Source organism: Eucyclogobius newberryi, unplaced genomic scaffold (genome assembly GCF_026437365.1).
Source record: "Eucyclogobius newberryi isolate DKJ021-1_F unplaced genomic scaffold, fEucNew1.0.hap1 SCAF_7, whole genome shotgun sequence".
NCBI lineage: Eukaryota > Metazoa > Chordata > Actinopteri > Gobiiformes > Gobiidae > Eucyclogobius > Eucyclogobius newberryi.
In genome coordinates, this window is record NW_027316389.1 from 28,816,323 (window position 1) to 28,832,906 (window position 16,584).

Here is a 16,584-nt window from a genome sequence, read left to right on the forward strand (position 1 = left end):
TTACTGGCTTTGCCCCCTCCAACCGGTCCCTGGGGGAAAAAAAAAAAGGTTGGGGGCCGCTGATCTAGACTAAACGCATACAAAAAGACCCTTTCATAACAAATACAGCTGCATTATTAAATATAAAAGAATACACTTTATCTGTAAATATTCTCTAGCAAGAAGCCTTCAGTCACCATATTTCAACCTTTAATTGGTTAAAAATCTATTTCATACATCATAAGGCGCTGGTACAGCTGGCAGCCCGGTGTAAACGCTCTCTCTTCTTTCTCACACTTATTGTGCTTTATCTCCTATATTTTGTAAATATAATTAGTATATTTTTTCTATTTTACTGTACGATAGGGACACGCGCTGGAATAGTTTTTTAATTCAACTGTTTCTGACTTTTTTCGGCTGGATTTGAGCGTTTTTCGTTGCGTTCGTTGTGTTGTTGTGACGTGAGCTAGCTCCGAGCGAGCCCCCCCCCCCACCACGCCCTCCGGCCGCGCTAAAGTACGGCGTGTCGTCGGTACACGTTTATATACACGTTTATATGAAAGAGGAACTTCACGAACGATCGGGACACGCACTGGAATCGCTTTAAATTAACTTGTTTTGACTTTATTCGGCTGGATTGAGTGTTTTCGTCGTGTCGTTGCGATGTGTCTTGGCTCTGAGTCCCCCGGCTCCGGCCCCGCCCCCCGGCCGGCGCCGTACCGCGCTTACACAAAGGAGGAACTCATGAAACTGCGGAGAACAGTCGTCTTACCCGGAGATCGTCACGTTATCCCGGCGGACATCCTAAGGAAAACGCAACGAGGCAGACGGGCTGGACGTAAACTCCGAGAGAAGAGAGGGACAAACAGGAAGTCGGTTCCCGCCGTAGTCATGGGTAATGTGAGGTCCCTTCAAAATAAAATGACGGAAATAGCGAGCCTCATGCGGTCCCAGAGGATTTATAGGGACAGCAGCGTCTTGATTTTCACAGAGACCTGGTTAACAGCAGAAATGCCAGACTCTATTGTAGGTTTGGACAATTTTCATCTGCTGCGGGCGGACAGAACGAGAGAATGCTTGAAGAAAAGAGGTGGAGGTCTGGCGGTGTATGTGAACACGAGCTGGTCCAAACCCGAACACTGCACAGTGAGGGAGCAGCTATGTAACAAGGATATTGAACTATTGGCTATTGGCATGAGGCCATACTATCTGCCCCGGGAGTTCTCACATGTGATTTTGATCGCAGTCTATGTGACCCCGTCTGCCAATGCTGAAGATGCTTGTGAAGCACTGCTCTCCTGCACTTGTAGGCTGCAAACACAGCATCCACAGGCTCTCTTCCTCATCTCTGGTGACTTTAACCACGCTTCTCCCTCTTCTGTTCTACCAACATACACCCAGTATGTTACCTGCCCCACCAGAGAGAATAGAACATTGGACTTGTTTTTTGCCAACACCAAGGAGGCTTATTCCTCTTCCCCCCTCCCTCCCCTGGGCAGCTCGGACCACAACCTTGTACATCTGAGGCCTGTGTATGAACCCATCGTGCGCAGGCAGCCTGTGGTGTCCCGTGAGGTGAGGATGTGGTCTGCTGAGAGCGAGGAGGCTCTGAGGGACTGCTTCAGCACCACTGTCTGGACTGAGCTTTATGACCCACATGGGGAGGACATCAACACCATCACAGAGTGCATCACGGACTACATCAACTTCTGTTTTGAGAACATTGTTCCCTCCCGGACGGTGCGGTGTTTTCCAAACAACAAGCCATGGATTAACCGTGAACTGAAGGCTCTGCTGAAGGAGAAGAAGAGAGCCTTCAGGTCAGGGAACAAGGAGGAGCTGAGGACTGTGCAGAAGGAGCTGAGGAGGAAGATCAGGCAGGCTGAGGCCGGCTACAAGAGGAGGATGGAGGAGCAGCTGCAGCAAAAGAACATTCAGGGAGTGTGGAGGAGCCTGAAAACCATCTCGGGCTTCAAAATCCCCCCTGCCCAGACAGAGGGGGATCTACAGTGGGTGAATGATTTAAATGCTCACTTCTTGAGGTTTGATCGGTCACCCGCCCCTCCCCCTGCACAGCTGCATGCGCCCTCTTCCACAGCTGGACAATGCCCTGCATCTGTTCCTCTTCGCTTATCTGCCCCGGACCACCAGCTCCCCACTTCGCCTGGACTCACCCATCCCCCCAGCACACAGTCCCCCTGCCAACCACTGACTGTCACAGCAGCACAGGTGAGGAGTGAGCTGAAGAGGATTAAAGTGAGGAAGGCAGCAGGACCTGATGGCATCAGCCCCAGGCTCCTTAAGTCCTGCGCAGATGAACTGTGTGGAGTTATGGAGCATGTCTTCAACATGAGCCTGAAGCTGAGGGTGGTACCACAGGTCTGGAAGACCTCCTGTCTGGTACCTGTGCCTAAGACACCGCGCCCCAAAGACCTCAACAGCTTCAGGCCGGTGGCTCTCACGTCCCACCTGATGAAGACACTGGAGCGGCTAGTCCTGGACCACCTCCGCTCCACTGTGAGCTCAGCCATGGACCCGCTGCAGTTTGCATATCGGTCTGGCATCGGAGTGGAGGACGCCGTCATCTCCCTGCTGCACCGCTCTCTCTCTTACCTGGAAAAGCCTGGCAGCTCTGTGAGGATTCTGTTCTTCGATCTTTCCAGCGCCTTCAACACCATCCAGCCGCTGCTCCTGAGGGACAAGCTGGAGACGGCTGGTGTGGAGTATGACCTGGCAGAGTGGATCCTGGACTACCTCACAGACCGACCCCAGTTTGTGAGAGCCCGGAACTGTGTGTCTGACACTCGGACCTGCAGTGTGGGGGCGCCCCAGGGCACTGTCCTCGCGCCCTTTCTCTTCACCCTTTACACTGCAGACTTCAGACATGACACGGACAGCTGTGTCCTGCAGAAGTTCTCTGACGACTCTGCCATCATCGGACTCATCACGGACGACGATGACGAGGAATACAGAGGACTGGCGCAGGACTTTGTGGTGTCAGCGGAACCACCTCCTCATCAACGCGGGGAAGACCAAGGAGATGGTGGTGGATTTCCGCAGATGCCACCCCACTGCCCCCTCACCAGTGAACATCCAGGGACGGGACATTGAGAGAGTGGACTCATACAAGTACCTGGGTGTTCATCTGAACCACAAACTGGACTGGACTCATAACACAGACGCACTGTACAGGAAGAGCCAGAGTCGGCTCTACCTCCTGAGGAGACTCAGGTCTTTTGGAGTGACAGGGCCACTCCTGAAGACCTTCTACGACTCTGTGGTGGCATCGGCTCCTGTATGGTGTGGCCTGCTGGAGCAGCAGCATCACAGAGAGGGAGAGGAAGAGGCTGGACAGAGTCATCAAGAAGTCCAGCTCCGTCCTGGGCTGTGCTCTGGACTCGGTGCAGGAGGTGGGGGACAGGAGGGTCCTGGCTAGATTCACATCTATGCTGGACCATGAGTCTCACCCCCTGCAGGACACTCTGTCCGCTCTGGAGAGCAGCTTCAGTGAGAGACTGATCCACCCTCGATGTGTGAAGGAAAGGTTCCGTAGGTCTTTCCTTCCTGCTGCTGTCAGACTTTATAACAAAAACTGTTAGTACTGAACACTCGCAATACTGACCTAACCTAATACTGATGTGCAATTCTGTCATATGTGCAATTGCTGTTGGAATTCATGTGCAATCTATGTGCTGTCGTGACACATATTCATGTGCAATTACTGTCGTGATCACATGCAATGGTATTTATGTATTTATTTATTTATTTGTCTATGGGAGTTTTTATTTATTTATAGGAGATCTTCTACTGAAAGTGTTTTTCAGACTTCCTATAAGTGATCTGTTCTTCTGTATCTACCTCTGTATCTACCTGCGTTGCACCAATGAAATTTCCCCATGTGGGACAATAAAGGAATATCTTATCTTATCTTATCTTATACATATTTAGAAATAATTGTTTGGGAAGTCGACTAATCAAAAAATAATTGCTGACTAGTCGACTACTAAAATAATCATTAGCTGCCGCCCTAGTTCTAAAACAGCTTATCCCCTCTAGACGGAAAGTACTCAAACATTTATAAGATAAGATAAGATAAGATAAGATATTCCTTTATTGTCCCACATGGGGAAATTTCATTGGTGCAACGCAGGTAGATACAGAGGTAGATACAGAAGAACAGATCACTTATAGGAAGTCTGAAAAACACTTTCAGTAGAAGATCTCCTATAAATATAAAGGATTATATTGCAAAATGGGCTTAAGAACTCAAGGGATTTACATAAAATATGAAGAATCTTTATTATTTAATTCAATGGCAATAGTTTGAAAAATGCCAACATATTTCAGCCTTTTTGAGCCTTAAACAGGGCAAATGAGAAGGTACCAAAATATAACTTTTAGAAGGATTATATGATTTATCCTGAACATTTCAAAATTTTAAAACTAGTTAGTACATTTTTACTTCTATTTAAGTAATGCATTGTAAAGCATCAATACATCTGCACATTTTGAGGAGCATATTTCACCACTCTGATACCTGGGCTATCTCTCCAAACACACAATGGTGAGTGTTTAGCGTGTGAGCTGAGCGCCCCCTAGTGTCCTCTGTGCTCACTCCAGGCTCTATTGTGACGAGTGAACGTGTGAATGAATTGAGCTGGTGTGAACGGGCAGCAGCTGGTCGTTATCTGAAACCATCTCCTGCAAAACGAACTCCTGCCGATCTTTCAAGTGCTGTTTCCATGACAACGAGCGGGGAACACTGACCGGTCTCCACGGCTCTTGTTTTCATAGTATTCAGTATTGATTGTCTCTATTAAACTAAAAACACAGGAGAGGAATCATGTATGAGTAACATTTGGTTCAATTGTATTTTGTTCTGTTACAAATCACAAGAACATTTATATAAAGGTTTAAAATGACACTAGTCTTCACAATTTGTTTTGCTTACCCAACCCCCAACACTCTACAACAGCAGATTTCATTTTCTTTTTTTCCCCCCATTGTCACGTTGACGACATGATCTGTGTTGTTTGTTCATAATTATGTCGCATTAATGTTGATCTTTTAGGGTCAGAGATTTTCAGAGGAAGAGGATTTCAAGTGACAGCTCTGTGACTGATGCCTTGTCACAAAACGCAAAGGCACAACTCTGCAGGTAACCACTATATCAGCTGTCTGTACTCACTTTAAACTGTAAATATATACTGTTGTAACAAACGGAGCAACAACTGTAATCACAATTCAAATTGAATAAATTGACCAGCTCTAGTTGATAGGCTTAGATATATTTATGGTATGTAAAAATACACAACTAAATAACTCTTAGAATTCATGATTTTGAATATTTTGAATCTTGTGAGTCCTGATTCATGCAACTGTATTTTATGCCAATGAAGCTCATGAATGATGTACTAACTAGCCCATTGTGGGGCAGTAGAGTGGCATGGACTCTCCATAATGGCCTAGTTCCAAACAGTTTTATGATCTTAACATGGTAATTATTTGATGGCTGTGCAAACGTAATAAAAATACAATATTGCATAGGTTGTATGGTTAGAATTGACAGATTTAAGTTGTATAACCCTCACTATCAGAGACTTCATCAAAACCATGAAAAAGAGCTACAGATTCTCTTGAGCTTGCTTAAACCGTTCCTGATGCTTTGAGACCGGGTTCTAGACTCTTAACGAAGATTACGTTTCAGCCTTTCCATTGCTTCATGATTCATAAGGTTTCCATTTTAAATGCTGGGGCTAGTTTTTTCCCTTCTGTCTCCACTGTTAAATTACATTACCCTTGCATTTGTGGTAAAACTCGAGGAAACTTGGATGTGTTTGGTTAGACTGTCAGCATTTTATGTCTTAATCATTTAGAGGTTAGATTGTACACAAGATACTGCTGGCTACTTACTATACCAACATTGACCAGGAAATTGCTACCAACTTACAATGAAGAGAGTCCACATTCACTTACTTAAAATTTGCACCTCTATGTAACTTTTCAGACAGAAAGTCCACCACTTGCTTGTCTCCATGGAGATGATAATCCACTGTCTAGAATGTTCCACCGTATGACATCAAACCGATTTATCCATCCATTTTATTCATTTGTGGCCATACTAACTTGTCAGAGCTTGTTCGATCTCAGAAGAAAAGCAGGGGTGGGCCTGGTTAGTACTTGGATGGTAGTGCATGCTGTCGTGTCCTTGGGCAAGACACTTCACCCACCTTTCCTCCTGACTTGTAACTTGACTTTGTGGTGTCACCACCTTGTCTCACTGGATATAGAAAAGTTTAATGCCAATGCTGTGGAACATTTTATACAAAACAATAACTTCTTCATGGTAACAAACGGTCAGTTTGGTTGGATAGTCTTTACACATATTTCTTTGTCATATTTGGCTGATTGTGTGTCTTTAATACTGCCGAGGTTTATGTTTTTGTTTTTCATATTTTGAGGTTTGGACAAAATAATAATTGTCAATAACTGTAATTTAGAGTTACATCTCAAACCATCTTATTTATCTTAAAAGGGTTGTCTTATTTATAGCTGGAGTACTAGGCTTTCTCCACCAAAGTGTATATTGTAAAAGCAGCACTATGTGACAACATTATCACACAATGCATGTTGTCTGTGGATTATAATAAAGTATTTTAGTTATATTCATCCGGAAGTAAGAGCAGAAAGCAGTGTTCTGAATGGCTGTGCTTGGGTGGACCACCTCAGTTTCTTTTCAGTCTGAAAAAAGCTGTTCTAAAGCCATGAATGTGCCTTAAAATGAATGCATGTGTATTTGAACAATGTGCTGAAGGGTTTGTGAGAGCTAGGACCTATTTAGCCTGATTTTAATACCTACCTCTAGTTTGTGTGGAAATCATGTACCCCAGCTTTAATCTTGATGTCCTAATTTAGCATACATTTTTTCATGTGTTTCTCTTGAGCCTTTAACATTGTGCACTTTAGAATTATCTACAGTGTTGTACTGTCTTTTACACTGACCTCAGACTCTGTTAGGAGTCTTGGGACAATGTGTCATCCCTTTCTACAAACAAAGCCTTTTTGAGAGATGACTCAAAGTAAATAAATTGCTGCTGCCGATGCCATGGCTGTGCATGTTGTCCTCATTGTCTCTTGTGTGTTACTTTAAAGGAGAGGGGCAAAGATTCTCAATGTGCACCGTTCCAATACAACCCTCGCCGATTTCAGGCCCATGATTAGGTAGGAGTCCAGTACTTCATGTGTGTAAGCCTCCACTTCCTGTATCTGATCCGTTGACTTTCTGTTTGTTATCCATTGACTTCCTGTGGCTCGGTGCTGGTTGTGCTTTGTGTCTGTCTGCCTCAGCTACACTTAAATTGTTGATGAAATGGTTAAAAATGATGCATTGGTTTGTCCTGTTTTGTTTTGCAGTTCATTAACTCCAGCCCCACGAAACGCTGAGAAAGGTAAACACTTCAATGAGAACATATAATGAACTATAATAATAAAGAATTTCAATATGGCATATGTTTTAAGCAGACAAGACGATTGAAACACAAGAAAGGTTTTATTGTCATTGTCCTGTGAAGTAGTACATGTGAGCCTTGATATGAATGTAAAATTATAGCTGCACTGATACTTGGAGCTGATCCAATCCAGAAAAAAAATCTGGTATCAGCCTGGGAATGTTGTTAAGAGTTGCATTAATCAGTTGTTGACACAGGTTCAGGTGATTTTACAGAACGTTTGACACATTTTGTATTGATGTTGTACCTGAAAAGCTGGATCGGAGGATTAAAATCACGTTATGTACTTGAAACAATGTGATTGTGTCTTGTCTTTGTAGATGCAGAATTATTAGAATGTGTAAAGACAGAAAACTTGAGCAGAGTAAGTCACTCGCATGTTTCCTGTTCTGTAAACAGTTTTGATGCTGAAGTAAATTGTGTTTGTGTTGCAGTTGATGGCGCAGCACCAGCAGGGGGCAGACCTGCTGCTCCAGGATCAGGGCGGCTGCACACTGCTCCATCATGCGGTGGACGTTGGCAGCAAAGAAATTATCAAGTACCTCATTGACAACGGTGAGGAAATATGCCCTTTTAAACACGTAAAAATACTCTTCACTTGACTTTGAAATGAAGAATTTGGTTTTAAAAGAAGGAACCCATTTTCATCGATTGTTCGAAAATAGCTGTCTTTAGACTCTGAAACACTGCAAATGACATGTTTTTTAGAATGTACAAAAAATGGTTTGTGCTTATTAAACATTTACAGAAACATTTTTCTTCTGTAAGACATGAAATCTGTTTGCACATTTCTTTTAGGCAGGAATATTGTAAATGATCCAAGTGCATCAAAAATGAAATGATTTTGAGTTATTGAAGACTTCCCTTTACACTGAGTGCTACACTTGTGTTATTTATTCAGATGGCACTATTTGAAAAGATAACATTTAAAGGTGGTACTTGGTGTGAAACCTGTGACGTTGAGTTCACTCCTTCATTTGTAACAGCACCAGTTGCAAATGAATGAAACTAAACTGACTTAAGGCCAATTGAATTTGTTTGCTTCAGTGTTGGCTAATAGTCGACTGGAGCATGTTTCCCAGCAGCAGGTGAACGTAGTCTGTGCATTGAGCCCCGTCTCCTTTAATAAATCACTCTCAGTTTGATGGATGAGGCTGAACTTTTGACTTGACAGGAACCTGCTTATGCTCCAAAGCAATTTCTGTGATTATAGAACAGGGGTGGGCAAACTACGGCCCGCGGGCCACATCCGGCCCGTTGGGCCTTTCAATCCGGCCCACCAAGCTTGTCCAAGTAATATTAAAATATAATTTTAAAATATATATATTATATATATATATATAATTTTTTTTTTTTTTTTTTTGCTGTAGGCTTTATTAGACAGTAGATGGAATGAGAAAGAAAGAAGGACATGCAGCAAATGTCGGAGTTGGGATTCGAATTCACGATACTGTGGCTGGCCGTTCATTTTACCTTTCGCCTGTAATGCCCACATTTCCCCAAGAGATGGCACTGTTCCCTCTAAACTGCGCGCCTGCGCAATTGCGCACAGCTCGCACATAGTGCGCACACACAAGAACATCTAAGAAAACAAAATTCACCACAAACGGCCACCGGGGGCAATCAAGCAGGTAGCGCCAGAGTTTGACACACTGTAGAAGACTCTTGTGGACAGTAGAAGCACTGTCCAGGGGACACGTCGTGTTCTCTATATTTTTAGTCTCAAAACGCTGTGTGTTTTATTACAATCAGAATCATATTAGTCTTATTAGTCCCACAGCGCAGTGGATCGCGGACGCATTCAGAAGACTGGCGTGTCACTATTGTGTAAATGAAACTTTTTTGGCCAGACCTGACTCACGAGTCAAAAGACACATGTGCATCATTATCTGGACCAATTTCTGTGTAAATATCTCATGTCACAACGTAACACTCACTCGATGAGTACGCGCTCAGGAGCAGATGATCCAGATGTGAAGACACAGGTAAATCAGCTCACACAGAGTCATCAAGGACAGAGGGGACAGAGGGGACACTAGAGACAGCTGTGATTTGTTCTAAAGCAGGACTAAAGCGGACAATTTGTACATTGAGCCTTGCATTTGTTTGCTTTGTTACAAGTTACAGGTCAAATCTTGCGTGTAATTTATAGTAATTAGTTCACACAAACAGGCCCCCAGGTCAAATTTTAGAACCCAATGTGGCCCTCGAGTCAAAAAGTTTGCCCACCCCTGTTATAGAACAAAGTGTTTTTATGGGATTAGCAAGTGGGGTATTCTAAAAATGTAGATGTGTAGGTTCATTGCTTAGGCCACTTTTGAAACATAATGCACCCTTTAAGTGCATTATATAAGTCTATATATATATGGAAGTTGGTGATTTTCGTTGGATTGATGTTTTTTTGATGCTGACGTTTGTCGTTTCTTCCAGTGCCCACTTCTCACCTGGACGTCACGGAGAAGGAGACGTAAGTGTTTTTAAAAACTTTATTGTATGTATAATATATTTCCGGAATATATAGTTTGATATACAGTAGTTTTAAAAACTTGATTTCATATATTACACTGTGTATTTTTGGTTCCAGAGGAGAGACGGCGCTGCACAAAGCGGCCAGTTCATGTCAGAGGACAATCTGCCACTTCCTGGTGGAGGCTGGAGCTTCACTCATGAAGACTGACCTTCAGGTGACTATTATTTTGTTTCACCTTTACTTCTTTTAAGGGGTTGATTGAGAACCAATTCTCATTATCAACAACCGAGTGAATCAGCATCACACTGGGAGTCTATGGTGAATGATAAGCCAACATTGGCAATATAGAACAGGCTGAGTGCACAATACAGTTTATGCCTTTAACCAAAATGATTCTATCTAGCTCCATCAGTGTTCCTTTTGCTATTTATTTATTATTGCAGCTCATGTTTTTATTGAGTTGCCGTACCATCCAATCAGCTGCAAATACTCCGCTTCCATTGTAATAGTTTATAATGAGAAGAGACTCTCAGTGGTTTCATGTTATCACAGAACAGCATTAGCACTTTGAAACCAGTCCGGTAAATGATAACTTAACCCTGGCCTGGGCCACTGTGTCCTGTGAATTTGGCTGGATTTGGCTGTGTTCCTTCTCATTTCAGCCTAATTCAGTTATATTTCAGAGGCACATTTCCTGGTGGTTTCTCAGGCCAGTGACTGCCACCAGCGAGTGTCTCAGGAGCATGTGACCCACTTGTATAAAGTGATTAATGTTGTGTGTCAATGAGGAGCCCGGACTCTGCAGGATCTGGGCACAATCTGGGACTGGGACTCGCCATGACAAAGGCTTCAGCGCTGCGTCTCCATGGAGATGTCAGTGCTAACAGGAAGCAGCCCCTAATCTCACTTTCTCTCTCTTCTGCACCAAAAGAAAAGACTTCATGTGATACTGAGTGAGGAGTGGGACTAACTCACTACTGCAGTACTCTGTAAACATAGATGTTTTACTTCAGGGGTGTCCAAACTATTTTCACCTAGGGCAGCATTTTGAAACCTATACGAAGCAGAGGGCCTCAAACAATGTCCATTTCTTTTTAATTACAAAGTGAAGAATGTAGCATAAACTTTGGTTTCATATTTTCAGGCTTGACACATTTCCAAATGGGTCTTTATTCCCCACAACAACCCTTAATTTTACCTCTAGATGCTTTTATTGACATATATTTTAGAATTACTGCAAAAATGTGTCTTTTTAAGCATTTAGTTTATTTACAGAATAGATCCTTCTGCCTCTGATCCAACCAGCAACTCTTGCCTGTGTCTTGTATTAATTCGTGGAGGTGACACTGTGAAAAGAAGAGATAGATGCAGCTTTGTTTAGATGAGTTAGTGAACTCTTTGCCCTTTGGGGTTGAGTGGGGCAGGGCAGGGCCACAGCGCCATGACTACATTCTTTAGATAATTTATGGACACTTACACCATATTAGTAAGGCCGATACATCCAAACTTAGAAACAACAGTTAAGTGCACTTAAAGGCGCCTTGTCTCGTTTCTGCCTTAGAGTTTGTAACCACTATGACGATGTAGAGGCTTTTGCTTACATTACACGTTTATTGCATTTATTCAAGGTGTTATTCCTTTTACACCTTTACATATATTTCGACATGAAGACTTAAATGTGTGTCATCAGTCTTATGTTGTCATGTTGGCATCCTTCCAGTACATTTCAGACCACTTCTTGCTCCTAATGTAATTTAAATGACCTTGCTGTTGTTGTTCCCTCTCCCTTCTCCTGTTACAGTAGCTCTGTAAAGGAAAAGGTTCTTCATGCTGCTTGTTCTTTGCTTGACTTTCCAGGGTGAAACTCCTAAACAATGTGCAGAGAAAGCAGCGGACCATGACTTGGCTGAATATTTGGAAAACCGCCAACATTATCAGATGATTCAGAGAGAGGACCAGGAGACCGCAGTCTGACCCCAAAAAAACTGTCGTAATGTTTTTAGTCCTATGCTGTATATGTTTATGTTGAATATTAAGTGTCCTCACAGCCAGGAGCACTGCATCTCCACTGACAGTGAATGTAGACGTACAAACAGAGCTAATCAGGGAGAGAGTAGGGACGGTTTGCTTTATTGAGCTATGATTTTACATGGGTTCATTCACTTCTATGAAAGACAAATGTAATTGTGGTCTCAATGATATAAAGCAGTAACTAGTAACAGGTTTATTTTGTAAATTCAGTTTCTCAAATGACCTTCTCTCTCAGAGCATGCACTGATATGCTTATTAATTTATCATTTACTTCTGTATTATGTTGGATGCCCTACCAGACTGACCCTTCTCACTAAGGCTTGTAGTTTACCACTCCTTTTGGTGCATTCACACTTCCACAATCACCACATCAAAAACTGGGATTAAACCCTGAACTAAATCTGGTCAAAACGGGACTAAAACGGGACTAAAACGGGACCAAACCAGGACCAAACCAGGCCAAACCAGGACCAAACTAGGACCATACCAGGACCATACCAGGACCAAACCAGGACCAAACCAGGACCAAACCAGGACCAAACCAGGACCAAACCATGACCATACCAGGACCAAACCAGGACCAAACCAGGACCAAACCAGGACCAAACCAGGACCAAACCAAGACCAAACCAGGACCATACCAGGACCAAACCAGGACCAAACCAGGACCATACCAGGACCAAACCAGGACCAAACCAGGACCAAACCAGGACCAAACCAGGACCAAACCATGACCATACCAGGACCATACCAGGACCAAACCAGGACCAAACCAGGACCAAACCAGGACCATACCAGGACCAAACCAGGACCAAACCAGGACCATACCAGGACCAAACCAGGACCAAACCAGGACCAAACCAGGACCAAACCAGGACCAAACCAGGACCATACCAGGACCATACCAGGACCATACCAGGACCAAACCAAGACCAAACCATGACCATACCAGGACCATACCAGGACCAAACCAGGACCAAACCAGGACCAAACCAGGACCAAACCAGGACCAAACCAGGACCAAACCAGGACCATACCAGGACCATACCAGGACCAAACCAGGACCAAACCAGGACCATACCAGGACCATACCAGGACCATACCAGGACCAAACCAGGACCAAACCAGGACCAAACCAGGACCAAACCAGGACCAAACCAGGACCAAACCATGACCAAACCAGGACCATACCAGGACCATACCAGGACCAAACCAGGACCAAACCAGGACCATACCAGGACCATACCAGGACCAAACCAGGACCATACCAGGACCATACCAGGACCATACCAGGACCATACCAGGACCAAACCAGGACCAAACCAGGACCAAACCAGGACCATACCAGGACCAAACCAGGACCAAACCAGGACCATACCAGGACCAAACCAGGACCATACCCAGAGCTACATGTAAGTGGTGTCAATGTTCTTTATCGATTAGCTTAAACATTTGCCACTTTGATGATATATATATCTAAAATGTAATGCTCTGTTGAAATCAGAATATAAACCTTTCTTTGTACATGTAACAATGATAAGAAAATGTAAGTTTCATTCATGTGTGTTACTGCTGTGAGGAACTTTCCACACTGAACCAGTACATTTTGGGACCACAGTTACTGCTCTCTCATATCTTATGTGATGTGCCATGTATGACCCTACTTCATTGTACTTCAGTTACTTCAACGATAAGTCCACACAAACATGGGTATTGTTTTTCAGTGGTCCTTTTACATTAGAATCAAGTCCATCAGATGTACTCCCCTTTGCATATGGAGTTAACATATTATGTTATGAACAAATGTAATGCATGTAAGCCCATTTCATTAAAGGAGACATATTATGCTTTTTTCCATGTACGTGCTATTGAACAACATGCATAGATCCTCATTTTACATTTTGTTTACTGTAAACCGCAATATGGATCTACAACAGTTTTGTAATAGAAACGGTTCCATTGAATTCCTGTTCAAAACTGATAAGCTCCGCCTCCTCATAGTGACTTTTCACCATAGCAAGAGGCTGATCGTCATTAACCGTACAGGTATCACTCAGTATCTTAATTCCTTAAGTAATCACAACTAAGTTCAGGGATAGGGGGTAGGTGAAAACAGGATTTTTTTTGAACACTCAAGCTTCAGTTGCAGGACAATACAGGATTACTCAAACTGCAGGAATCAATCAAAATACAACTTTGAGTAAACTAATGATGAGAAACAAGTTAAATTTTAAACTCATTAAAATGTATTTTGCACAATATGTCCCCTTTACCCTACTTTGCATCAGTCTTATAGCAGCTCTCAAGGGCAAAGAGATGAAGTGTCTTGCCCAAGGACACAACAACAGTATGTACCTTCCAGTTGTTTGACAACCGTTAATTGCACCAAATGAATTACATTTGCTGTGTTCACTGTTCAAAAATGTGTGTACGGCATAATTATATTTTAAAAGCATAACAAAAATACCCATATTTGTGTAGATGATACAAAATGATAAACTTTGGTTTCATATTTTCAGGCTTGACACATTTTCAAATGGGTTTTTATTCCCCACAATAACCATTAATTTTACCTCTAGATGCTTTTATTGCTATGTATTTTAGAATGACTGCAAAAACGTGTCTTTTTAAGCATTTAGTGACTATTTGGATGTATTTGTTTACTATTAAATGTCACATATTTAACTTTAAGTCACTTCTTATTGAGCTATTTATATTTTTAGACTTAGACTACACTTGCTTGGGGTCAAATATGAATTGGAGCAGGTTGCCTCCTGCTTCTCACTTTGCGTTTTATTGTGGATGTTTGAATTTCAGTAAATTTACTCTATAAGTTGTTTTTTGTAACTTTGTCTGTTACATACCAAAAGACTGTGGGTGATGCTTTTGCTGTGTTGTATAGAGTACATATATATTCAGTGTTTTAAATGGCCCCAAGCCTATTCTTCTGCCAAAGCAGTGGAGATTGTATTAATAGTGACTGCAATTTTAAGATGTGATGCTGCACTATATCATTATGGAGTAAGAATGTTTGGTTTTATCATTTCGGAGTGACCTGCAATAAAGCGCGTCAGTAACATGCCGTATCTGCTGATCTTTTTCAAATGCACCCAGCAAAATGTACTAATGTTATGGAGCAAAATGCAGCAACAAAATCGGGTTTTAGGGAAGTTCAAACACAATAAGTAAAGAGTTCATATGGAAAAACGGATACAGATGATTTGTCGTTCTTATACATGTAATGAAGAACTATTAAATATAAGACAAATTTAGAGCTATCAATTTGAAACGTCTTCTATAGTAGAAACAAATGCAATCAACGTTTTCATCATGTAATGTTTTTATGCAAATATTTATAAGGTATTTTATGTGTAAAAACTGCAATATTAGAGACACACAAATTAAAAAATAAAGATATTGCCTTATTTTGTTGACATATTAGATGCAAAACGACAGAAGGGATTTTAGGTATCTTGTGTATGTAAGGTCATTAAAGGAAATAAAACATCTTTAGGTGCAGACTGAACAATATTGTTGTTTATATTGTGTATCAAGAGGTTTTTTGTTTTTTTTTGCCTGTAGTGCCTTAAAATAGATTCAGATTTAACAACAAACTCTTTACTTCTTACCTTTATAAGAGTGCATTACAGTTTACTTTTGGACAAGATGTACACTGACAAACTCATGTCTATTTAAAGTTATTCATAAATACTGGACTGACATTAATGTGGCACTGCGGACTGTCTTCAACATCAACATTTCATTTGACTTTAAAACAATGTATCTCGGATGTAAAACTCCAACAATGGAAACGATAGATGGATACCTGTGGGATGTACTTTTGACTGCAGCAAAAAAAGGTTAGACTATCAAGGACTGAGCTGAAATAACTTTTATAAAATGGAATGACTAACTTTTGCACAGACTTTTGAAAATGGACAAATTTGCTGGACTTTGGGACAAATTCCAGACTGACTTTTTACAGACTTCTCTTTTTGCCTGTGTCTTGTGATTGTATGATATTAAAACAAAAAAGACAAGTTCCTTTCATAAACTAATTGAACTACACTCTATATTAATAGTCGTATTATGGGCTTTAACACAGGTATTGACAAAAAGTCATCGTGTCTATTTCGGAGGACTTTCTTTCTGCATTTCACCTCTCTCCCTGGACCAGCAGCAGTCGTAGGCGATGATCTTGTTCTTCTGTGTGTGGTCCAGAAATTGAACCAGGCACCTTCTAGCTATAGGGCGAGAGGTACCCTATTGGCCTCCATGCCCCCATTGCAGCAGCAGTTGACATTGTTTCCAGTCTTGCATCAATTACGACTAATCTATGCATGGAAGAGTGAATAACCAATGGACAACAACTTTTTCTCCACAACAACAGGACTTGAGTGTGAATGTGAGGACCTGAAGGAGAACAGGCAGCTCCTCTTTGCTCTCCTCTTGTGTGTTTTCCCAGCTGCGGGTCGGACAATGGGCCTCGTGCATGACTGAGCCATTGGGAAGTGATGGAGTCGGCTGCATTCTTGTATCTCGGACGCTGGACAGAAATGAGAAGAGCCCCGTGGACCCCCAGACAAAAGACTTCTG

The 16,584-nt window shown here is 42.3% G+C and overlaps 1 protein-coding gene across 2 annotated transcripts in view; it reads left to right on the forward strand.

Moving 5' to 3' along the window:
- Nucleotides 1-15,070, forward strand: part of LOC140348542 (diacylglycerol kinase zeta-like) — a 44,248-nt gene extending 29,178 nt beyond the window's left edge. The window contains exons 27-34 of one of the 2 annotated variants that reach the window (XM_072434476.1): nt 5,051-5,137; nt 7,132-7,200; nt 7,393-7,427; nt 7,808-7,851; nt 7,922-8,042; nt 9,918-9,954; nt 10,072-10,171; nt 11,815-15,070. In XM_072434476.1, the coding sequence (XP_072290577.1) occupies nt 5,051-5,137; nt 7,132-7,200; nt 7,393-7,427; nt 7,808-7,851; nt 7,922-8,042; nt 9,918-9,954; nt 10,072-10,171; nt 11,815-11,931 (610 nt within the window). In that variant the 3' untranslated portion in view covers nt 11,932-15,070. The remainder of the gene's footprint in view (nt 1-5,050; nt 5,138-7,131; nt 7,201-7,392; nt 7,428-7,807; nt 7,852-7,921; nt 8,043-9,917; nt 9,955-10,071; nt 10,172-11,814) is intronic. The other variant, XM_072434475.1, reaches the window with a different exon arrangement.
- Nucleotides 15,071-16,584: the final 1,514 nt, after the last annotated feature.